General features: G+C 31.4%; 1 protein-coding gene across 1 annotated transcript; it reads left to right on the plus strand.

Annotated features, from left to right (window-relative positions):
• Positions 1-564: 564 nt before the first annotated feature.
• LOC133198740 (transient receptor potential cation channel subfamily M member 5-like) lies at positions 565-25,602 on the plus strand. The gene is made up of 27 exons (XM_061334749.1): positions 565-630; positions 767-943; positions 2,533-2,582; positions 3,023-3,091; positions 3,517-3,628; positions 3,896-4,011; positions 4,142-4,238; positions 4,376-4,482; positions 10,381-10,624; positions 11,308-11,375; positions 12,265-12,405; positions 14,963-15,047; positions 15,601-15,713; positions 15,901-16,004; positions 16,140-16,422; positions 16,671-16,756; positions 16,898-16,946; positions 17,079-17,210; positions 19,874-20,134; positions 20,329-20,497; positions 20,855-21,008; positions 21,715-21,917; positions 22,133-22,214; positions 23,502-23,535; positions 24,498-24,581; positions 24,831-24,848; positions 25,244-25,602. Exons 2-27 carry the CDS (start codon positions 865-867, stop codon positions 25,316-25,318), a joined length of 3,015 nt encoding a protein of 1,004 aa, XP_061190733.1. The 5' UTR covers positions 565-630; positions 767-864; the 3' UTR covers positions 25,319-25,602.
• The last annotated feature ends 95 nt before the right edge of the window (positions 25,603-25,697 follow it).

Genomic DNA, 25,697 nt, shown 5'->3' on the forward strand with positions numbered 1-25,697 from the left:
AAATTATCTAGTCGAACAATTTTTTTTAATATCTTCAAAGCTCAGTTCTGTCATTAGATTTCTTGACATTTTAAGAGATGAGGGAGCTCAAATATTGCTGTGTTCAGTTTCTATATGAGGTTCTGATTCTGCATGTTTACATGGATTAATGTTTTATTTGCAGGATTTTTGGGAAACGATGAATGTACAGAATGCAGTAAGCCATCGACCTCTCAGAATAATGAGGCAGATAGAAAATCTGATTCACGCTTCAAAGGGTTACTATGGAAATGTAATAAATGCAAATACCATATATGTTCTCTGTGTTACATCGGAGGAAAGCATGACTGTGATGGGAAGCTTGAGTGGGTGTCCAAAAATTTCAAGTTAGTCATTTTCCCTTTTTGTGTTTTTGTACCTCAAATTAAAAAAAATTAGACTAAGTATTAAGGACGTCAAATAGCATACTGCACACCACGTTTCATACACGTTTGATGTAATGGTTGTTTTCAACTTTTAGATTTACAGTTAACCCCAGTAACCTTTCTGAAGAGACTACTTATTTACATGTCTTTGAAGAATGGGATAGAATCAAAGGCTCAGAATCGCAGGATAACCGTCTCCTGTGTGCAGCTTCTTCAAACCCTGCAAGTAAGATTTAGCAGCAGCTTTACATTAAGGGACATATACACAAAATTCACTAGTCTAAAAGTAATATATCTTCTTTTTCATCAAGACAAATCAATCAAAAGCTTCAATGTTAAAACAAACGGCAAATTCTTTTTAGAGGATCTTGCGGATGTGGAAGTTCATAGATGTTTATACCATTACGCCGTTCGTCTGAAAAACCAGGACGGGGAAATTTTCCTGCGTGACATTTCTGAAATGACACTTCAAAAGAGTCAGACCAACGTTACATCAGCAACATTCTTTTATCAGGATCATCTTCCCATCATAGGAGAAGGTTATAATTATGTTCCCCAAACGAAGTTTGGGAACATATTGTTTTTACTCTGTTTCTTCTTCTTATTATTATTATTATGTTCCCCAAACGAAGTTTGGGAACATATTGTTTTTACTCTGTTTCTTATTATTATGTTCCCCAAACGAAGTTTGGGAACATATTGTTTTTACTCTGTTTCTTATTATTATTATTATTATTATTATGTTCCCCAAACGGAGTTTGGGAACATATTGTTTTTACTCTGTTTCTTATTATTATTATTATTATTATTATGTTCCCCAAACGAAGTTTGGGAACATATTGTTTTTACTCTGTTTCTTATTATTATTATTATTATTATTATTATTCTTTTTTTCTACTTTCTTCTCCGGTACTTTTTTGTCCGGGAGTGTTCTCATAGAACCACTCATCCGATTGACATGAAACCTTTTTAGGGTTAATAGGCATGTTGTGTAGGTGTTCGGAACGAAGGTCATTTTGCGCGCACATGCATGCACGTGCGCGCGCGTGCAATGAGTGAAATGACTGATATACTTGATGAAGCCATAACTTTTGTATTTCTTGATGAATTGCTTTGAAACTCAAAATATAAAGATATATTAGTAGTCTAGACAAGATAATATGGTCAAATTAGCGTGAACTCACGCGCATGCACGTGCGCTCTTCTCTGATTGGCTGATACAAAAATCTCAATAATTTCCTTGTTTTTTCACAAAATACTTTGAAATTTAGAATATAAGTATATACTATAAGGTGCTAAAACATGTTATATAGGAAATTTCTTGAAAACACGCGCATGCAGGTGTGCTGCAATCTGATTGGTTGAAACTTTAAATGTCTATAACTCCCTTGGTTTTCAACAAAACAGGATGAAATTTACGACATGGATAGGCACACAGAGCTCATACAATAAGATACTATCAAAATTAAAAGCAAGGCCATGCATGCGCGTATGCTGATTTCTGATTGGCTAATACTTAAAGGGTTACATCTCTCTTATTTTTCAATGAAATTCTTTAATATTTAATACAAATGTATGTATTGTGAGACACTATAAGAAAATTAATGTGAAAAATGTAGAAAACATGTGCAAGCACATGCGCTGAAATTTGATTGGCTAATACCCATATGGCTATATCGGAGTAGTTTTCCAATGAAATACCCTTAAAAATAAAGTATCCATTTATATTACAAAAGTATTGTCTAATTTATTGAAGCTTGTAGGTAATGGGGCATCATAAGGGATTGGGGAGCCGTTTGGGGAACATCTGTAACGGTTCCCGTTACAATTAGCACTAGTTAGCTACTTGTGATTACAAAAATCTTTCATGCTCAAAGCACTTAAAATCAATTGACGTTTTTGATGGAATAGATTCATCTTGTTCAACCGTCATTACCATACACCTGTCTGAACCGAATACCCCGCTATATATTCAATTTAGTTATGAAAAAAACCCTTAACTATTTAATTTCACTGTTGTCTCTTCTGATTGTTCAAAATGCAATAAACGTGTTAAAGTTAACTTTTTAAAAATGTTAAAAAATAAATAACTTAACTTTAAAATTTCTTCTAATAATTTAATTAACAGATGAATTAGAACATATAGTGGCAAATATAGAGACAGAAGCCTTTCACCAGGTAAAAAAAATTCAGCTTTTTCTATAGTTAAGTTGATAATTTTTTTTATGGTACATATAGAGACAGAAGCCTTTCACCAGGTAAAAAAAATTCAGCTTTTTCTATAGTTAAGTTGATAATTTTTTTTATGGTACATGTATCTGATATTTCAAAACTTTCTTCTCCTCGTTTTCCTTTGCTTGATGCTTACCTATATATATATATATATATATATATATATATATATATATATATATATATATATATATATATATATATATATATATATATATATATATATATATATATATACTTCTTAAAGTACAGGTTTACTAATGTATTCTACATCTATACCTTTATATTATAATAAAATGTATACATGTATATCGATGGTGTAATAACTATGCTTTATTCTTTTTAAATTCGAACTTGTTACCTACAATGCTCATCCTTTAATATAGAAAATTCAGGTTCAAATTCGGAAAAATGGAAGCTCTGTGGAAAATATAGAGACAGAAGCCAAACATCAGGTTAGAAAAATTTCAGCTTTTTCGATAGTTGAGTAGATAAGTTTTTAACGTATCTGATTTTTCAAAACGTTTTTCTCCCCATTCCCTTTTGCTGACTGCTTATATATATATATATATATATATATATATATATATATATATATATATATATATATATATATATATATATATATATATATATATATATATATATATATATTACTTCTTATAGTACATGTATACATGTACATATTTTTGTACGATGTCATTATGATAAAATGTATACATCGATGGTGATAGACTATTCCTATTCTTAGCATTGATTTTTAGGCTAATTTCAATTCATGGTTTTTAAAATACTAAAAACATAAAGTTCCCTTATTTAAAAAAAATGTTACTTTATTTAATATCGAATATGTACCTACAATGCCTATCCTTTAATATAGAAAATTCAGGTTCAAATTTGGAAAAATGGAAACTCTGTGAAGAAAGAAACAACATTCAGGCCATCCCTGCATTATATTTTGGAGGATATTAATTTGCGACACAGATTTGAAGGTTCAGGATTTATTTTATAAAAGTTTAAAAGTGTCATGTTAAATAATTGTCATTAGCATCTCAGTTTTGCTGATATAAAAAAAAAAACAAAAAAAAAACCTTTGAATTGAAGGTGTAAAGCAATATAGGCACCAACTAAGTTAGAAAAGTGTAAAATACAGACACAATCTTTTATGTAAATAACAAAGAAAATGTGTGTTTTTAATTCCTTCTTTCTTCATTCTTGAATGAAAGTGTTTCCTTTTTTTTAATGACAAAAAATTTAAGAATTAACCAGCTGTCCGTGTCATTTTGTCCACGACAAGATTCTCATCGGTAAAAAACTGGATGTTGAAAACGAAGCATGTGGTGTTCACGAATCAACAACTGCAGGAGTAATCAAGGTTTGAAATTAGATTATAATGTTTGAGTATATGCATGATGTTTTATGAGACTCTCCTTGTATATATATTTTTTCAATTTAGGAATCATTAATATTCTTCTTCTTCTTTTTTTTTTTTACTTTTTCAATAGAGTTTAATAGAGGAGGGAATTGTAGTTTTTAAACAGATAGAAAAACAGTGTAAAGAAGATGATTTATTAGTTAAATACTTCCTTGGATTGGCAGAGCGTAAGTCTTAGATCAGACATCATAAAAATATTTGAAAATATTAGCTTTTTCCAATGCTAAAATAATCATTTGATTACCCAGTATGAAATTCTTCCAGCTAATTTTAAAGAAAGCTTGCAGTATGGTGTTTTTTGCAGATATCATGGGAGAAGAAATGATGCCAGTTATCATTACAACAAAACCACCAACTGAAAAGTTGGTGAAAGAGGCAGAACAACTGACAATCCCAGTTATATACCTCAGGGTAATGAAAATATAAAATATCATGAAAAGGAATGAAATATATGGAGAGTAGAACAGTATTCAAGCCCAAAATTTCATTAAACAATACAAATTATGGAGCAGAGCAAACACTGACCTCTAAAATATCAGTGGAGGAATCAGGTGCCATGGAGGAGTAAGAATCCCAATATTTCTTTGTTAGCATGACAAAAAACAGAAAATTGTGATTTAGAAAGAACAAAAAATTATGAATATACACACTTTTTGTACAAAAGTTTAAGGCCTGCTACATATCTCAAATGTATGATAGCAATGATATAGAGGTTACATAAGAATGGAGGAAAATGAAATTGCGTTGGGATTGATATATTTCATTAGAAAAAGACGTAAATGGTATCTAACAACAAAATTTTATGATAAACGTGATGATTTTAACTTCCCTTACTTGTGCAGCAATATACCCTATGAACATATGAACGTATGAACAATTTCTAAAACGAGGAAAGTAATTGGCAAACAAGTTGATGAAACAAGAATATCAGCAGTCTCGTTTAAAGTCATCGTTTTGTAAGTTCTATTTTCGATACAATGACCTTGTCAGCAAATGCAATCTTTTGCTAAGTCAATTGCTGACTGACTTTTTTCATACTAATTGTTAGGCCATTATTTACACACTGAATTCTCGACGGATTTTTCCGTTATTTCCCGATCATGACAAGGAGCACACTACGAGTGTGACCGTTCGGTAGAGGATGCTCAGTCCTCCATGGCACCTGATCCTACCGCTGATGTATTAGAGGTCTAGAGGTCTGTGTTGCTCTGCTCCTATTTTGTAATGTTTACAGGACTGTTGAGCTCGAATACTGTGCGTCATCTCCACATATTTCATATGATATATTAGGATATTAACTTTAAGACACAGTATATAAATGAATAAATGTTATGTTTGGAAAATATCTTTAAAATTTAATCTTTGTACACTAAATAAAGAACTAAAGCCAAAATTTGCATAATTCGGCCCTGTCAATTCCTGAAAATCAAACTTCATTATCATGCAGCGAAATTTTGGTCAAATCTTTATTATATGTGGGACTTATAAATTCCGTTTCGACTTTTGGAAAGGAAATGGCACGTGCGTTATAATAAATGTCAAAACCGGATATGGTATTGCAAAAAATACCGATTCTCACAGAAATTCTGGACTTTTTTAAATGAATTTTTGTAGGCGCCAACCTTGAACCATGATGAAATTTTAAACACAGTTAAACTGATACTTGTTGATTCATAATCTGTTGTTTTGTGATGGTTCACGGGTGGCGCCATACTTTAATTGAGTACTTTGATAAATGCCTTGTGTAAAGCTAATTTCCCGGAATACTTCTTCAGTAGTAGAATCTTTGAATCAACTTAAATATATTTAGTTATATTAAAATGAGATATTAGAAAAGAAATCATTATTATAATGTCAACGAATTTTAAAAGTTTTGAATTCGACTCGATTTACGATTAATTTGCTTCCTGCTATATAAATTCTGTATGCACTTGTTTTAAAATAAGTAGATCTACGTATGTAGCGTGTAGATCAGCATAGGCCTTAATTAAGTTGTATAATTTTTTATATAAAATTAAGTAGGTACGTTAATTTTATCCCACCCAATATGATAAGCAATACTAACTGTAAGTCGGAACCCTTTATTCAAGAAAAATATATCATTTTATGATGTCCTTCAACATGTTCAAAATAAAACATGATAAAGTCGGTGTTCACATAAAGACAGCATGAATGTAAAAATAGCAAGATACGCATATATTACATAAACAAAAAGTTTTAGTTTGCATAAAATTGACACATTAAACACAAATAATTATATCTGTAGAATTAATAGTCGCTATTTTTTCTTTTTTCATGAGTTACCTCTCTTTGAAAAATGTACGTTCTATTGCACTAATTTTTGTTAAATTCTCGTTTATACTTATGACTAAAAATATCTATAAAATCAACAATGTAAAACAAAGCATTTTAAACTAGGGACAATTAATAAAATCTTATATTTAAACATTTTAAAAGAAAAACAGGCACAATAGGACTTTATATTTTAATTCTGCAGCTTTTTTTAATCTTTATTCATCGGTTAAATATAAATAGTAATGGGGTGGATCTAAAGGTGCGTACACTCATATTATTTTTCTATGACCGTAGTACAAGTTATTAAGGACATTGGCAAGTCAGGGCTTTCCGGAGAAAAAAGGTTTAATACATGGGTTTTTTCACTTGTAAAATAGTGATTGAGAGTGATCTCCCGTGTAGAATTCTCCAAGCGGTGAAAACCAGTAAAGCGTGTTATAGAGGTAAACAAAAGCACGTGTACTTCCTTCAGCGGGTAGAATCTTCTATACACTAACAGCAAGAAAGAAAAGTTGTAATGGCTTTGTTGTACATTGTATTCAGGGACAAAGAGCAAACAGGTCGTCATTTACCATAGTTATGCTCAGTATGCTGGGAAGGGCAAAGATGCGACATATGCTGAAAGGTAGGTCGACCATGCCGACTGAGAACAGTTCTTAGGTCGTGTGAAGGAATCAGCATTTAGTAATTACGAATAAAAGTTAAAAATAAATCCATGTCAATATTTTTATGACAATGTATTTCAATCAATTCAGTCAATTACATGATAAAAACAATCAACCAGTCACTTGACCAATTTTAGCTGTTAAGGGACGCAACTCAAAAATGATGATCGGTGCCGGTATATCCATGTCTTTTTTCTATATATACATTTTCAACCAAAATATCTAGAAGTCATAGGAAATGAAGTTACAATAATGTATACAATACAAAAACTGTATGAAATAAATGGGTTTTGAAGAAATATTATGGTGAAAATTTATGTAGGTCCCTTTTATCAACATTTTACATAGGAAATGCATTAAGAATTGTAAAAGCACTAATTTGACAAAATCAAAAAAAAAGAATGCTGGATTAGTAGGTAAAACAATCCAGAATATAGCCTATTTAGTACATTTAAACCTACTCAAAAGTTCTTGATAAATTCTATACAATAACCAGGAACCTTGCCAATGTCCTTAATTGTTAAATTTCTATGCCAGTTTGCCTTTTAGCAAATAAAAACTGCATTTCATATCAATAAACAATTCTCGGACCCCGAATGAGGTAAGAAGTATCATTTAAACTGATACATTTATCAAAAATGTTTAAACAGTGAGGTTACATGATGCATAAATATTCACAGTATTTTGATTCATGTAAATGAGTTCATATTCATTTATTTGATATTTCTGTTTGTTTGTTTAACTTTTTCCTCCCTCCCTCGTATGGTTTGAAGTTTATGACCGTGACGTTAAAAGTAGAATTCATTTCAGCCAGGCTAAATGGGTTTATTAAAAGAAATAAAGCTATTATGGTGGGATACAGGCGCAGATCCAGGAATTTTTTCCGTGGGGGGAGGGGGGTCCACTTTAGTCACAAGCAAAAAAAAAAACAAAAAAAAAACTAGACCTTACAACAACAAACAATGGAAGGGGGGAGGTCATCCAGCATCTAAAGGAAAATTTACTATAGCAAAATACTATACTCAGAAAAAAATGGGTATACACTTGATCAGTGTCGATCCTTTTATCATATAGATAAATACGAACGTGCATGTGTACACATATATGTATATATACAAGTATATGCGTACATGCATGTTAAGCAATGATATACAGGTATGTCATACTTGATAATCGTGATATTCAAGGATGAGTTGGTTGAATTCCTTTTCATACATGTTTTTCATCATTATTGTCATTTTTTTGGGAAGCCTACTCGTAGAATTATGATTATTAATAAGTATTACATTTTCAATGTTAATTGTTTTGCATTAAAGAAAAATTCACATGGGTAAAAATAATGACATATATTTACAGGACAAAAATTTACAGTCAAGTAATAATTTCTGGAACCATTATTTTGTTGGTAATTGCTTTTCTGCATGATCACTGATCAGCGTAAGAGAACGCTGTTTTATAGTGCCGCTTTAATAACTTTAAAATAAACAGGAACAACAGGCCTGTAGAACGCGGGCTGGGGGGGGGGGCTCCCACTTTTTTCCGAGTATACTATTTTGCTACAGTAATTTTTCCTTTAGATGCAGGTTGTCCCCCCCCCCCCCCACTTTTTGATGTTTTAAGGTCGAGCACTGACAAATTTCAAGAATCGGACAGTAAATTACTTTTTTTGCTTGTCAGATAATTTTGGGAAGTTGCCCCCCCCCCCAACATTTGGTCAGTTTAGAATATTTTTTTTGCTTGTCAGTCCCCCCCCCCCCCACTTTTAAAACCGTTGCTACGGGCCTGATCAATCAACAAGAAAATAAATCTATTTATTTTTGGAGACTTTTGGTAAACAATACCATTAATTCATTTATTATAATGTTGTTATCTGACCCTTTTAAATCTATTTACCTGGTGATTCGAAATACCCGGAAGTGACCCGCAATACACTAAAAAGGTGATGTAAATATAACCCCAGTCAAGGTCGCTGTATCGAAGATAGACTGGCCATATGAAGTAGATCTGATTTTCATACAATTGGATTTCCTTTAATACCAAACAACCATTCATAAACTTGTTAATAAAATCGCTTGCAGTCAGAATGTAAACGGTGATTCGGAATACCCTCTATGACTGTACAATCATTGCTGTTGAGGTCAATACGATTATTAAAACACCTTAGGAGTACATTAAAATTGTCTCAGTACAATATAAATATATTGAATATTTGCTGAAGTTCTAGCAAATGCACTGTGAAAAAAGGGGTAAAAATAAACATATCCAGTTGTATTAATTTGGAATTATATATCTCTATTAGGTACAATGTAGGAAAAGTAAATGTAAGGCAAGTGGGATCGATTTCGAAATGGGCGAGGAGGTTATATTAGAAAAAAATGACAACCTGAAAAAAAATCTTGGATTACCCCCCCCCACTCCCCCCCACCCCCCCCCCCCCAAAAAAAAAACCAAACAAGCAAAGAAAAGAATTCTCAAAACTCAAAACTTTATATATATCGGGGGACTGTCATTTACGGGGGGGTGGGGGGGGAGGAGGAAACCTATAAATGAATATTTTTATACTTGATGAAAAGTAAAAAATAAGTTCAGAAATAAAATTGAACCACCACCCCACCCCAACCCCGATTCCATATGCCTGAATTTTATGTTCATATAACACGCATGTTCCTGAGTCAAAATCAGGTTCAAGTGAAATATTTCTATCAATTTGGAATTTTAATTTTAGTTCAATGTAGAAAAATTAAATCTTCATTTTCACCCAGAAGATTACGAGCAGATGAACACACAATAGTATTTTTTTTCACGTTAAATCTAAAGTTGCTGTTTGAGAAACAAATTAGACTTTCCCATGTTTCAGAACTTCTTGGAAAAAGCTATGATAAATTGAAATTTATAAAATAGTTTGTTTCTTTTCATTCATTGTATACGTATTATACGTTTATTATTAATTATATTAACACCATGACGTTAAAGTACATAAAATGGACATTATAGGACGTTATATTAATAACGTCAACGTCATGACGTTATATTGAATTAATTTGGAAAACAATACCAAATTCAAACGGCTGTAAAAATAAAACTAGAAAAGATATTGTTAAAAAATAAAATGTTTTATAATCTACTAATCTAAGAGCATTGTTTGAGAAAGTTTCATCTGGTTTGGCGACAGGGCGGATTTTGGTACATTCTGGCTTTAGTTCTTTATTAATTTTAAGTCATTTATTTTCTTTTCGAGCAGAGAAACACATTATATAAATGAAATAACCAGAACTTTTTCAGATAAATCTACATGTATGTCGTGTATTTTTCTGCGAAATAAAAATATTTGTAATTACTTCTTATTCAGACACCCACCTCTGTTTGTGTGTCATGGTATGGACTAAATTGTAAAACCAACTCAAAAGGAGGTATAAGAGACTCACAAGAAAACAAGATAATTTATCAGGTTGATTTTCAACAGCCTTGGATGATAAAAAGACTAGAATCTAAGGCAGAATGTTTGAATTCTTCTGATGAGAGTGAAAATATTTTCGTCACCACAGAAGACTTAAAAGATTTTGATATTCAAATTTCATCAATTCTTACTGGAGGTATATATTTCAATTGATTGATAACAAGAAAGGTTGAATTATCACAGTAAGACAATTTTTATAAGCCTATTGTGAAGAATTCTACATTAAAAATTGAGCGTAATTTGTAATTTGAAAAGTAGTGATAAACTTTGACTTAAAATAATTTATGTTTGAGCAGTGCAATAAGACTTCATAGATGGATAAATGCAATTAATTAACTTTAATTAATCTCAATACTTTAAACCCTGAAAGCTTACTATTCAAATGTGTCCTTTTTTGTTCTGTTTGTCAAGAACACACCCTTGCTTTGATTTAATCTAAGGACACATATTTTCGACGATTTTTAGATATATACATATATATAAAAATCTACATCAAATATTTAGAATATTCTGTGAATCATTTTTTAATCGCGAAAATTTTATTTTGGCGTAGTTATTCGAAATAATCGAGAATGTAACTGTCACCTACGTTTATATTCTTAAAGATAATAAAGTGCAATAATCAGAACTGCTGAATTTTCTTAATAATACAGGTTTAATGACCACTGCATGAAAATAAAGTGTCCCGAAAAATTGTTGATATACATCATGTTTATTATACAGCCTTTCTATTTATTTGAAGTGTTGCACTGCTGTAGAATTTTTACTCAGTCATTTATTCTCAAATGTGTTTAAGTGAATGTTTATATTATTTTACAGTTATTTTTCACATTATGAAAGACAGAGCAGTCAATTTGTCTCCAGAGGATGACCTATCTGATTGTTTGGTAATATTTATTCTTAAGTTATTCATTTCAAGGAACGCAGCACAGTTAAGGCTGCAGAAATATCTGTGCACCTTAATTGTACTGCGATGATATCACTGATTACGAAGTAATGTATTATTTCAAAACTTTCATTTGGATGTGAATGCGGGTCTGCTTTTGACTGGCAAAATATATATAAATCATACATACATATGACACATATCATATGTCATGATACCATAAAACCCATTTGGCTGTATGGTAGATTTGATCACGTTCAATCCCGTATTAACATACCGATAATTTGTTTTAAAAAAAACATACTTATGCCTTATACCTACACTAATAAATGATTTATACCAAAATTTTAATTTTCAAACCTATGAAATAATTTAGTTTTTCAAACTTCAACAGTAAAAATCGATTGATCGATTGTGTGTTGAACACGTCGCACCCTTATGACGTCACTGTGAAAAAATGTGAAATAATGTCGATCTTTTTTTTAAATAAACAATAACTTTATGGTCATAAAAGGAACCTGATAAACATGCTTGATAAGCCGTGTTTAAATAGTGGTTTGTATTGGAAACATTTTCAAATGTAAATATTAAAGATTACATTATGTTTTGTTGTAATCTATCTTATAGAGATTAAACGGTGCAAAAAAGGGAGAATGATAAAACATGTAGATAACAAATTGTATTCCATTTCATAAATTCAATCAAGAGTAGAGCAAACATTCAGAGGTGGGATCAGGTGCCATTTAGGATTCAGCATTCCAGGGTCTGCCGACTGTTAACACTCGCCGTGTGCTCCTTGTCATGATGAGGAAAACCGGAAAAATACGTAGACAATTCAGTGTGTAAATAACGGTAAACAGAGATGGGAAAAAAATTCCTTTCTTTTTCAGGGAAAGAGAATACCGTTATATATAAACTCCCTTCCTGTGCAGTTACTAAAAGCTGGACGTTGGAATTTTCCTGGATCATACGTGACGGAAACACTGGAGAAAATATTCAATCAGCAGTCAATACAATTTATCTTTGAAAAGGTATCTGTCAAAAAATCCTTCTGCTTTCAAAACAAAGACAAAATAGTAAAAGTCAAGATGAGATCAATTGATAAAAAAAATTGCTTAAAAATTTCCATCCTTAAAAATTGCTTTATATTGAAGATCAGGAATATATATATATATATATATATATATATATATATATATATATATATATATATATATATATATATATATATATATATATATATATATATATATCTTTGTTGTTCCTTAGATTTTATCTATTTTTTTTTCTCAACAAAAAGCTGTAGCCACAATCCATGGAAGTGTACATGTACCTAAATTAAAACATTTTTGAGGTTTTCGATATAGACCCTGTAGACCTTTACCTTTCCCTATCTTTTTATTCTTTTCTTCTATTCTATCGCTGTATGTAAATTTTACCTTTTTAATTATAGGCGAGTACATAATTAGTACGTGTGAAGGACTTTTTTTCCGAATCATATGTAGATTTTTGTCAGTAAAATATATTTTAATTTTATATCTCGTCAATATTCGTTTAGATTTTTTGTCTATTTATTTATCTTCTCCGTTTATTCATATTAAGCCCAGATGATACAAACACGCTTTTGTTTTACCGCTTAGTTTTTATTTTTTTTTCGTTTGAAGCTTCACAATATTGGGATTAGAAGAGGAAAAAATTGTATAGCTTAATAAGTATGGTCACCGAAAGGTACAATTTTTAACGTCATAGAGGGTTTACAATTTCTTAATATTTTAGAAATTTATTATTTGCAACAAAAATAGGCCGAAAAATATATACCAAATATATACCAAACCAGGCATCCACTTTTTGTTTGTATCATTTGTCCTTAAGAAAAATTTCTATCATCAATAACGTTACGATCCACGTACATTAAGTTGCCACTGTAAGACAGCAGAAAAGCTATTCATCCGTTTACTCGTATCTCGATCTAAAAGTAGAATAATGTTCATTATTTATTTATTTTAGGATATACTATCGATTACTTGCTTGATTCCTTCTTTCACATTTTTTTGGAGAGGGAAGGGAGTGTCGTAGCGAAACAATGTACATACCGCTTGATTTCTAAACACGATCCTTGCTTCAGTTCCTGATAGAACAAGGTTTATAAACTGTAAAAAATAAAGACGTTTTGGCCTAACGCGACAACCTCTATAATATTTGGCATAGAGGCGCACAGCCTGCAAAGCTCGGAAGGCCTTTTTCAGCAGTTTTTGAGCCCTAGTTGTACACTTAATTAGTCATGCACAAAAGATAAACGCGGTGACCGGTGTGTCAATATTTTTGATGAGCTAAAATGAGAGTAAGAACTACAATAGACATTTACATTGTATTTTACGATAGTAGGGGAGACGGGAAGATTTCATCGCCCATGAAAAATCACATTTCCCGAGGGGAGCGCTGATTTTTCATGGGCAACGAAATCTCAATGTCTCCTTCATTATCATGTGATAGATTGTTTATTATCGAATCAACACAATACAGGAAATGAAGAGAAGGTATCGTAATATATCATATATCAGACTCACAGGCACTTGGGGTCTGGAACCCCCACCCCCCTTTTTCCATTTTTTTTTTCTTTTTAAATATGGGGTCGAGTCACCGTTTTCCTATTTTTGTATTCTAATATACACTATATGTTATCAATAATGTAACTCTTTTGTCTCTATATGCTGTTTTTAAATATACCGTTTTCGACTGATACATAAAAAGAGAGAAGGCTTGCAACTCTTTTCTCGTCGTCTGCCTCACCTCGCTTAAACTTCGCCTGATTATTTATCTAAAGCATAAGAACACATGGAATATGCATACGTCAATAAATTTGTTACACTTTCTTCTTCCTTTTCATATTTCCATTTAATTTTTATTTTCCCCCGATTTGTAAATATTTCGATTAAATCACCCTCATTTAGGGTAAAATTTGTTGATGAGCACCAGCTGGGACGGTATATTTAAAAACAGCTTACAGAAAGTGATTCAAACCCAGATTTAAAAAGAAAAAAAAATGGAAAGGGGGGGGTGTCCATACCCCAAGTGCCTATGATCAGACTGTGATGAGTCCTGGATTTATGTCTAAGATTAATTGTGTATAATTTTCACATTATTTAATTATCCCATTGCAACGGATTTGGAGGTGATATAGTAACTCACTTGTGTTTTGGGGTGAGTGGGTTAGTTTGTCCTTATGTGCCTAACGGAAATGATGTTACTTGCACCGGGATCGAAGTTGAACGCTCTTGAGTGTGTATGTTGTGTTTGTGTATATTTGAGTGGGGCGTGGTTAAGTAAGTGGATGCATAACAAACGTTACACAATTAATAATTCATGTTAAGTTCAATAAGCTCCTTTGTAGAGGATCGCTCCGCTTTATGGTGCCTATGTTGTTGTAAGATAGCCAATAACCCAGAAAGTAGCAGGAAGGGTAAATGGCGATCATAATAAAAGTGACAAATTCTCTTTATGCATTTTTTTCTTGTCATGTCATTGGCTTGAAACAAGATTTCGATTGGAGATGAAAAACCTATCTATATTGCCATTTTTAATGTTCAGAATATGGAAGAAGACTTTAAATTTGGATTGTTCGAAGACCTTAGGGAAACAACAGAATCTACATATCAGCCTCCAAAGTATACTGGTAAATATTCACCATTTAGAAGAGTTAATATTTACAAAGTAATAGCTATTTATTAAATGATTATCAAAAATACATTAATAACGATATCGCTGAACTCTTCGAGGGATCTATGTAAATTTGTTTCGGGATACAACTTTGAGTTCACTTTGTCATAAGACTTTGACAAAAAAAAAAAAAAAAAAAAAAAAAAAAAAAAAAAAAAAATCAGGGATTTACTTGCATATAATTATATGCATTAGATAAATACTATTTAAAGTTTTCAGAGATACCGTGGAAAAATTGAAAATCGTTTAGGCCAATTTTGGTGGATTGCTTAAAATTAACAAGTTGGCGGGAACGTAATTTCCTGTATTCTCATAACTACAAACGAAAATATGACCTTGTAACCATAGTTTATTTATTCTTGGAGGACTTCAATTCGTAGATGAGAGGTACCCACTAATTCCACGAAAATTAAGCCACCACAAAATCTAACGATTTCACAGTAGTGTACATGCATACACAAAGTTTTTAGTGTTCATCCTCGACGAATTTGTTTTGTTTTCTTTCAAAGAGGAAAAGAAGTTGGAAGTAGGCAAAGGCTGCAGTATATTGGACCTTGTGTTTTATGCCCTGCTAAAAACAAAACATTTAGATGGAGCCAGACAACTACTGGAAACAGGATGTGTAGGTTTCATATAGGAGAATAAAATTTTTGTCGTAGAATTAATCATTAATCTTTAAAGATTTCAAATTTAACTAATATTTATGGGGGACATTTATTCTATATCAGTTGGGATCTCACATTTTTTTTAAAGGTACACATAAAATATCCTATAAATGTATGTTTATTTAACCAATGTCTTTCTAAAAGGTGGGTATAAAGCCAATTTTGATTGGATGCAAGATTTTGAAGGACCTCAGCGAAGAGTGGAAAGTAGGGATTTCAGAAGAGAAAGAATTACATAGATTAAGAAGGTAATTATAAAATAAAATAAACATATAATCCAGTCCTTAACGATTTTCAATATCTGCTAAAAAAGCATTTTAAATGAAAACATATAAGGAATATATGAAAAGAGCAGTAGACTTATGAAGGAAATCTTATTTCAGGATGTTTGGTCGACATGCGCTTAGTATCATGAACTATATTCATGAAAGAGATGAGAGAGACAAACCAGATGAGCCAACAAGTGTGTCAGACAAAGTGATGGCGTTTCTTTTTAAGAAAAAAGATGACGTCAATAACGCAGGAAGATTACTTCTTAACCACGGTTACCTGGATGTTGCATACAAAACAGAAAATGAGTGGTTTTTAGAAAATTCAAAGCTGAAAACGATTATAAAGGAGTTATGGAATGGAATGGGGTATAAGAAAAACAGAGGTCCCTCGGCGGTATATATATTAAAATTTTATCAAAGTAATAAACTCCTTCATTAACTTTTTGTTTCAATTATTTGTTGTTAACGTTTAGCTTATGTAATGCATCAAATATTATGATGATTAACTAGTATGTTTGTAAGTAAACTAATAAAAACCTATTGGAAAAGACTTAGAAGATTTAAATGATATATATTTTTTTAAATAATTCACGACAATTAAATGTTTAAGACCATGATTAATAAGGTGAATTAATTTTGCAGAGGATAACAACATTCACTCTTTTCGTGCTCCATATTTTCCTGATGCCTCTCCTGCTCGTCAATCTCGATAGACCACCTTTAACATGGTAAATATTTCTTTTTATTATTTTTTTGAAAGTATGTGATTATCTAAATCATTTCTCGTTTGATAACTCATTGATAATTATTCTTCATCTTTCTATGAAATGAATGTTAATTAATATCAGTAAATACCTTTTCTTAAATAGGTTCTACAAGAAATATCATACCCCAATACTGAAGTTATGGATAAATATGGTAGGAACGATGTTCATGCTGATTAATGCACTTTTTATGAGATCGATCACTATTCGTTATCTTCACTGTATATTTACACGATTTTCTAGCAAGTTTTTGTAAATTGCATTGTTTTCTTTTATTCTCTACTAGGCTGGAGTTTTCTTTTTCCTCGCTGCGTTTGCGTACATGCTGTTGTTTGATTACAGTGAAGAAACGGTTTCAAGTTCTGAGTTTGCTGTTCTTTTCTGGGTAGCTTGTAAATTTGTGGACGAATTAGAACAGGTATGAAATTTATTGATTGATTGTATGTTGTTTTACGTCCCATTCGAGAACTGTTCACTCATGTAGAGATGGCACCATATGCTGGTTAAGGGCTTTAAATTTTGACCTTTACTCGGCACTCCGGGCCATTTAGCAGTGAAGGATCTTTATCGTGCCAACGCCTGCTGTGTCACGGGACCTCGGTTTATAAGGTTTCATCCGAAGGACTGGTTGCAGGTCCCATAGAGGGATTCAAACCGGCGATGTAAGGATCAGCTCCTTACTCTAAAGCAGACGCTCTTACCACTGCACCACGCGGGCAACGGAGAACAGGTATGAAAATAACAATGTGTAATGGTGGTGCCGTTCTCTTTGTGATGTCCTGTTATACAAAAATAGAACGATTTATACTGGAGTAATGGTGGTGCCGTTCTCTCTGTGATGTCCTGTTATACAAAAAATTAAACAATTCATACTGGAGTAATGGTGGTGCCGTTCTCTCTGTGATGTCCTGTTATACAAAAATAGAACGATTTATACTGGAGTAATGGTGGTGCCGTTCTCTCTGTGATGTCCTGTTATACAAGAAATAGAACATAATGGAGTTATGGTGGCGCCGTTCTCTCTGTGATGTCCTGTTATACAAAAAATAGAACGATTTATACTGGAGTAACGGTGGTGCCGTTCTCTCTGTGATGTCCTGTTATACAAGAAATAGAACAATTTATCTTGGTGTAATGGTGGTGCCGTTGTCTTTGTGATGTCCTGTTATACAAGAAATAGAACAATTTATCTTGGTGTAATGGTGTTGTTGTACTCTTTTTGATGTCATGTTATACCAGAAATAGAACGATTTATTTTGGTGTAATGGTGGTGACGTTGTCTTTGTGATGCCCTGTTATACGAGGGTTGTCCAAAAATTTCGGGGACAATTGCTTATTTTTTTTTTAATAGTCCATCTCCGATAATATCTTAATATAGATCATGATTTAGTAAATATATATAAAATGAAAAAAAAAAATGCACACTATTTTATAAATGTTATAGGTGTAAATACTTTGTATATACAAGCTGCACGGCCCAGTCTGACGTAACGCTAATTTCATCATAACGTCACAAATATGGATTTTGAATTATTATCACATGTTCATGGACACACGCTATTTTTTTTTATCTAACACTGCCAAGATAATAATAATAATGCAATAATAATATTTATGCACAGATCATACATAATTGAGTTAATTTTTATTTTTTTTTTTTTAAATTTAAAACAATACACGATAATTTACAAGCGCCATTAAAATAATTATCTCGTATACACAGGCTGCAAAGCTCAGTCCGACGGCGCTAGATTTATTACGACGTCATGAATATGGATATCATATTTTCATTAGAACAGTGTTTTTCCACTTCTTGTAGTGTCTCCAAAATTTTACATACCGTTGAAAAATCGTATACGCCAATTATAAATCATTGAACTACATATATTCTTATAATAACAAGTTGTTTGAATGAACATTTTGTGTCTGACGTCGTTTCAAGCATATCAAACATAACTGAACGATAACTGTACGATTGGCCGACATGGCTTGCGGATTAGATTGAATTAAAAATGGTATTATATCGTATAAAGAGTGTAGCCTACGTCACGAAGACTTGAAATAGATTCAAAGCTAAAAACTTTGATAAAATTTGTCATAAAAATATAAATATTTTCAGTTCTCTGAAAGGGCATTTTTCGACATTTGACTTCCCATGACGATACCAACCTGGTCAGGTATTGTATTGATACAATACATAAATGGTTACAAAGCTTAGTCTTAACTCACTTGCGAAGCTTTACAAGTAATTGTTTCGCAAAATGATGTTTAAGGACACATAGAATCTTAAATTCATAAATAATATTGAAAGAAAAAATTGAAAATAATGCAGATTTTTAATTTAGTCTGAATTTCGTTTTAATGCATCATCATAAATGTTCATTCCTGCATATTTTTCTTCGAATATTTAAAAAAAAAAAAGATTAAAATTCATTTTAAGTTCTAACATGGTTATTATGCCAATTGAGAAAATTTTGATTAAATATATTGTACATCATAGGAATCCATTTCTATCAACTAAAACCTTCAGTCAACTTTTGTTTGTTTGTTTTACTAACATTTTTCTTGAGAATTTTTCACTCATATGGAGGTACCACCACTTACCAGTGGAGGGCTGCAAATTTATACTTATATATTTGGCGCTCAGCGCCATTGAGCAATGAGGGATCTTTTTCGTGCCAACACCCACTACCACACGGGACCTCGGTTTATACGGTCTGATCCGAAGGACCGGTTTTCACGTCCCACAGTGGGATTCGAACCCACGACGTAAGGATCAGCTCCTAACTCCGCGACTATAGACCAGACGCTCTTATAACTATGCCACGCGGGCCACTAGTAAACGTCATCCTTAACTGGTAAAATCTTTAAACTAATAATTTACTTCATTAAGTGCAATTAACTCGATAAATTGTATTACGCAATGCTGTTGTTTTTTTTTTAATTTTTTATTTTTATAATAATAATAAAAACCAGTACATGTGTATATGTAAACTTTACATCAGTTGAAATAACCCCTTTGATTATATGGTTTATTTCACATTCAACTCTTTTTTTTTTTACAATTGCTTTAACTTTCAGATCATTGTTGCCATTAAAAGAAGGAAGACAGTACCCGACACAGTAAAAATATATTTAGAAGATTTCTGGAACCGTTTGGATTGGTTAATCATCATTGCCTGTACGTTGGGTGCCATCTTGAAATTGTTTGACAATGCCATGATGGAGGATGCTGCAAAATTACTGTATATATCTGCTTACGTTATGTTAAACATTCGAATTCTCAACATGTTTTGGACATCAGAGTTTCTTGGAACTCAACTTGTTATCATCCAGAAAATGGCAAGTTTGTCACGTCAATTCATAAAAAATTACTTGTTCTTACGTCTGTTATATATAGATCTGCATGGAGGTTCTGTAATTTAGACTTTTTGTTGTTATAATAATATTTGTTTTTCTGATGAATAGATACCAGCTTAACATTACAAATTTCACCCTACGATTTTGTTGTTTATAAAATATGTATTTTTAAATAGTTTGGGAACACACTAGCATTTATGGCCATCGTACTTGTGATCATGATGTGCTACAATGTGGTGGATTACGCTCTTCTCTTTCCAAATACTGAGTTTAGCTGGACGGAAGTAGAAAGTATTGTGAAAAATGGATACTGGACTTTATATGGAGAATTTGATGTCGATGTTGGTAAGAGAGAGAGAGAGAGAGAGAGAGAGAAAGAGAGAGAGAGATCTGTAATATTTAATTTTCCTATTTTTATTCCGAGTCAGTTTTGACTACAGATTTCTTTTTATTATGTTATAATGACGTCAAACAGATTTCAAATGAACTACCTTTTAACCAAAATTCTTTATTTCCGTATAAGGAACGAAGTGAAATTTATGGGTTTTTTTTTAAGATTCATAGAAAAGTTTATTTTTAAAAGAGATATCTCTATAAGGGAGTTGATACATGTAACAGAGTTTCACAATATCTATTATTTACGTTCGTAAAAACAAGGAAATCGCAAACAAGTATGTCTTAATTGTTTCAAATGTATTTTAGGTAAAGACTGCACAAACAATGCTACTATATACAAAGCTGGTTTAAAAGACAGGTGCCCTACTTCCCTTGGCAGCACAATATCGCCTTATCTGAGAGGCATTTACTGCTTGATAGCTGTTGTAATGTTGCTTAACTTACTCATTGCTATATACAGGTTGGTTAGCTTCGTTCATCTTATTTATCATTTTTTTATTGAGATTTAAAAGCTTGGATATAATCCTTTAATCCATTTAAATGACTTCTATCAATACCGTAGGATAATACCAAATAAACTATTTATGTGTGTAATTTAAAAACAATTCCCTGAAATCAATTTAATTTATAGTATTCTGCATGACATTTAATCAAAAAGATTATTTCAGGTATCGAGTTGCATCACTGTTTCATATTTTAGCGATACCGGTATTTCTTAAGGGGTCGATTCTTGAGAAAGTACCTGCCATGGAAAGTGCTAGGACGAATCTCTCTGATAAATTTGGCAAAAAATATTCATATTGGTGCTATGGGTGGAAGAATACCTAAATGACTAAATTAATGCATACTTAAAAACATTGTGGGTCTTTTGGCATATCGATTGTCATGTCTGCAGAAATCATTCCGGGGAAGTCTAAGAACCTTATTTTTAGTAGTCTCGACATCAGTGATAGCACAACAAGGAGGTCCCTCTAAGTTTGCTGACCATGTGCAGTGCTTACGTAGCTTAATAAATAGAACGAGTTCTATTGAAAAATATAAATCTTTAATATTCACCCTTAATATGGTGAACCTTATCATGTATCAATTATTTCAGCATGCTTTATCAATGATAAATTAATTTTAACTTTTTGCCTAGTAAGTAAATAAACATTACTTTTTTACAGTTACACAGCCGCAATGGTGCATGAAAATTCTCGCATGCATTGGTCACAGTTACAGTTTAACTTTCTTGAGGAATACACCATCAGAAATATCTTCCCAATCCATTTCAAGCTTCTTTCAGCGGCTGCGTTTGTTATCCACCTTGTCATATCCCCATTTTTGAAATGTGTGACGAACAAAAAAGGGCAACCAGCATATAAGAGAGGTATGTTTCCAAACATAAGCCATTTGGATAAGTAGAAGGTTCTGTTTCAAGATCATTATCCGATGTGCAATAAAGTGTTAGGTGCTAAAGGTGTATATTCGAAATACCTTCTTGAATATATGATGTGTCGATACAATGTATATTGTTTAGATAATGCTGTCTATGTTAGGCAATGTATAATACTATTATTTTATTGTTTGCATATATGGATGTAGTGCTTCTGTACGATGAGAGATATGACGTCATTCAAAAAGACACAGAAGAGGCGGAGAAGAACGGGATCCTTGAAATGCAAGGGTAATGACACGTGTTTATCATCAAAAGTAATTCAGATGTAAGATGGAAATGTCACGTGTTTATCATCAAAAGTAATTCAGATATAAGATGATAATATCACGTGTTTATCATCGAAAGTAATTCCGAAGAATGATTTTTATTTTAAAATTAAAATAAACATTATTTACGCTACAAGTACATATAGCATTTAGAATTTTTCTATGACTATCGTATAAGGAACCTTTATATTGAAAAATTTTAATGAGAAGTTATTTCAGTATATTTAGTAGAGATTCTTCTCATAATTCTTGTATTTAAAAAGTGTTGAATTTTTCATAGTTTCAAGAAGACATTATCATGAAGTGATAGTATCAATTAGATTAAAGTTGACCGATTTATTTTAAAAGCAAGGTTAGGTCAAAGTTGCCTATTATGCCGAATCTGTTTCAAAAATTGAATGTTTTTCTTTTTGCATAAAAAGATATTACCATATAGGGTCTATTAGATGAGACTACCAAATTGACAAAAATAGTTTAAATAAAATAGATATTGGCTAATCCGAATGTCATCTGTTTTTCCTAGATTTTTAGGATATATTAGTTATTTTTATATAATTCCTATATTTATTTTTTTTTCCTTTTTTTCACATATGGTGAAGTAGTCATATAAAGATACAAACTGATACGAAAAGAAAACGTTTTGACCGTTTACTAAGAGAGAAAATAAAACTTTTTACAGATTTTTTTTTCAAATCTATATTTAGATTGGAAGCTTTTAAAAGCTAACAAAATTATGGTTTGACTTGAAAATCATTTTTATTTCTAATATTTTAAAATTTCAATCCAGTATTATTTTACTCACATTTGAAATTTCCTTAAAGTCTTTCATTGTTTAAAAATTTTAACGAAATTCATTGTTCTATAAAGATTTTGAGAAGCAGCAAAGGAGTTATTTTCGTACGCTACCGTTCCGCCGAAAATATAGTCCCTTCTAGATCTCAAACTCGGTTTACCATTTCTATTTAAAGTTATATAATTATAATGAGGAATGAAAAATATCATCTTTTAAATTCCTACTTCTCGATATATAAGACATATTAGCAAATATACTTTGAATATTCCATCTAGTCAGAAACCACACAAGAATCCTTCCTTAAGGTTTTGATTGATTGATTGATTGATTGATTGATTACTTGATTGATTGTTTACTTTAGTACGCATAACAGTTTTTTTTCAGCAATATTTCGCGGGTTGAGCTTACGCTTTTTTTTATTTTTACTAATTAAAAGATTCATTTTTTTTTTTTTAGGAAATTAGAGATTGACACTGATCACTTTCCCGAGGTAAAAAAAAACTTTCTAAAAATTATATTGAATAAATTTAAAAAAATAAGTATTTTCCACAGCTTCGCAATATTTATGCATAAAACCGCCCTTGGTTACGCGTGTGAGTTAAGGCTTGGAATAGGCGTTTCTATGCAAATGAGCTATTAAAAAGCTTATGAACTATATTTATTATTCAGAGAAAGTGTTGATTTGTTTTCTTATGCATACTTAGTACCCACGATATGTTATAGCCAGTACACATTATGACGTCATATTATGATGTCACTGATCTTACCTATTGGAGGTAATAAAACAAATCTACAAAAAAGCTTCGGCACAAGGGATTGTATAATAATGCTAAGAAGAATATTCTATAGATTAATAAAACTGCTGCACAAATCCTAGGTATTTTCTCAATTGATCGAAATTTGAGGAAACTTATACCGGACTGTACATTTTCTCCTTATTCAACTTAAAACTTTACAAATAGAAATTATACAGCTGAGCTGTTGATATTTGTGCAGCAATATCGGCAAACTTTGGAATATTTTGCTTCTAAATATATCTTATTTCAGTTAAATAAAATAGTGCATGCCCTTACGCCGAAACATTTTTGTTGATATCCATTATGATCTTGTGTAGTAAAGAACAATGACGTCATAATATGACGTCATAATGTGTACTGGCTATATTATGTCGTGGGTACCAAGAATGTATTAGACAATAAGTTTTAACTTTCTGTGTATAATAGATATAATCCTTAGATATTTTAATTAGATTATTTGCATAGAAATGCCTATACCTAGCCTTAACTCACCTGCGTATGTTGGATAGGCCTATTAAATGCTACATCCATGAAACAAATTTGCATAATTGTGTCCATATTTATTTGCAGTTTCTTAAAGAAAAATCCTTAATTGATAAATACTGCTTTTTCCTGAATCAAATTTTATTTAAATTAAAAAAAGAATCCTTTTTAGCAACTAGAAACTTTGAAGGACGAAATGAAAGAAGTAAAAAGGGAAATGAAGAATATGATTGAGGAACTGAAAAAGGATATGAAAGTATGATAATATTTCTTAATAAAGAACCACAGGATTTTCAATTATAAATGAAAGATATAGAAATGAAGCCTTTTCTCAAAGATTAAATAATAATTGATGAAATTGATTGAAAAAGTTGATGATCTATAATGAAGTCCAAAATTTCATAATAAGTTTTAAAAAAAAAACTTGAACTACTATTTTTTTTTTTTACTAAATACCTGGATTGGCGACACTATTAAATCTGAGGCTCTTTAACTTTTTTTTCAGAATCTTCTGAATTCGAAGGTTAGTATATAACTAATGACAGTTATTTGATTACTAGCTCATGTAATATTTTTTGTTCTCTAGCAGTATCATCTTGCAATCTATTTCAATGGCGTAATAAAAAGATTATATACGTCAAATCTTCAATAATAATCCCATTTTAAATTTTGCAATTTTTTCCCGCATTAACTAGTTAATTTCATCATACATTAGCAAAAATTAAGACAATTTTTTCATACATTTGTTTTGTTACAAATGTTGAGCGTGTCCTAAAATAGCTTTAAAATGCTTATCAAAAAATGTACTAACATATGACGGCTAAAATACATAAGTCTACTATACATAATTATATGCCAAAATCAAATTAAATTTATCAATTCTACAGAAAGATCTTCATCAGACTGATTTTCTTTCAGGAAACGACACCACTGAGTCCGCAAAGAAGTTCCAAAATGGAAAGTTTTTTGCAAAGAAAACAGAGTTCAAAATGACTTTTTATCTAAACAAAATGTTTATGTATAAGATATAAATACTGAAAAAAAAGTTCTTTCATTATCAAGTATATATTTATGTATTGATCTTTCAAAAATATGGTTCTATATTTTAAAACGGATATAATTGAATGACCCTTTATCTTTTATTTATTTGATATGTGAATTGATACATGTTTACGTTTTTATGAAGGATTCATCTTAGATTCACTACAATTCCATGTATCCGATACGGTATATACCACTATTAAAGATTGGCTTACGATGTCTGGATATCAATCAAATTTCTGAAACTGTGTCAATCATTTTTCGACTGTGTGTGTAAGATGAGAGTACTGTGCTTATCTAGCTAATGCAAATCTTCAGAAGGTCCAATGGA

The sequence above is a fragment of the Saccostrea echinata genome, unplaced genomic scaffold (assembly GCF_033153115.1).
Source record: "Saccostrea echinata isolate AGI-Se365-2 ecotype Australia unplaced genomic scaffold, CSIRO_AGI_Sech_v1 ptg000033l, whole genome shotgun sequence".
Classification (NCBI taxonomy): Eukaryota; Metazoa; Mollusca; class Bivalvia; order Ostreida; family Ostreidae; genus Saccostrea; species Saccostrea echinata.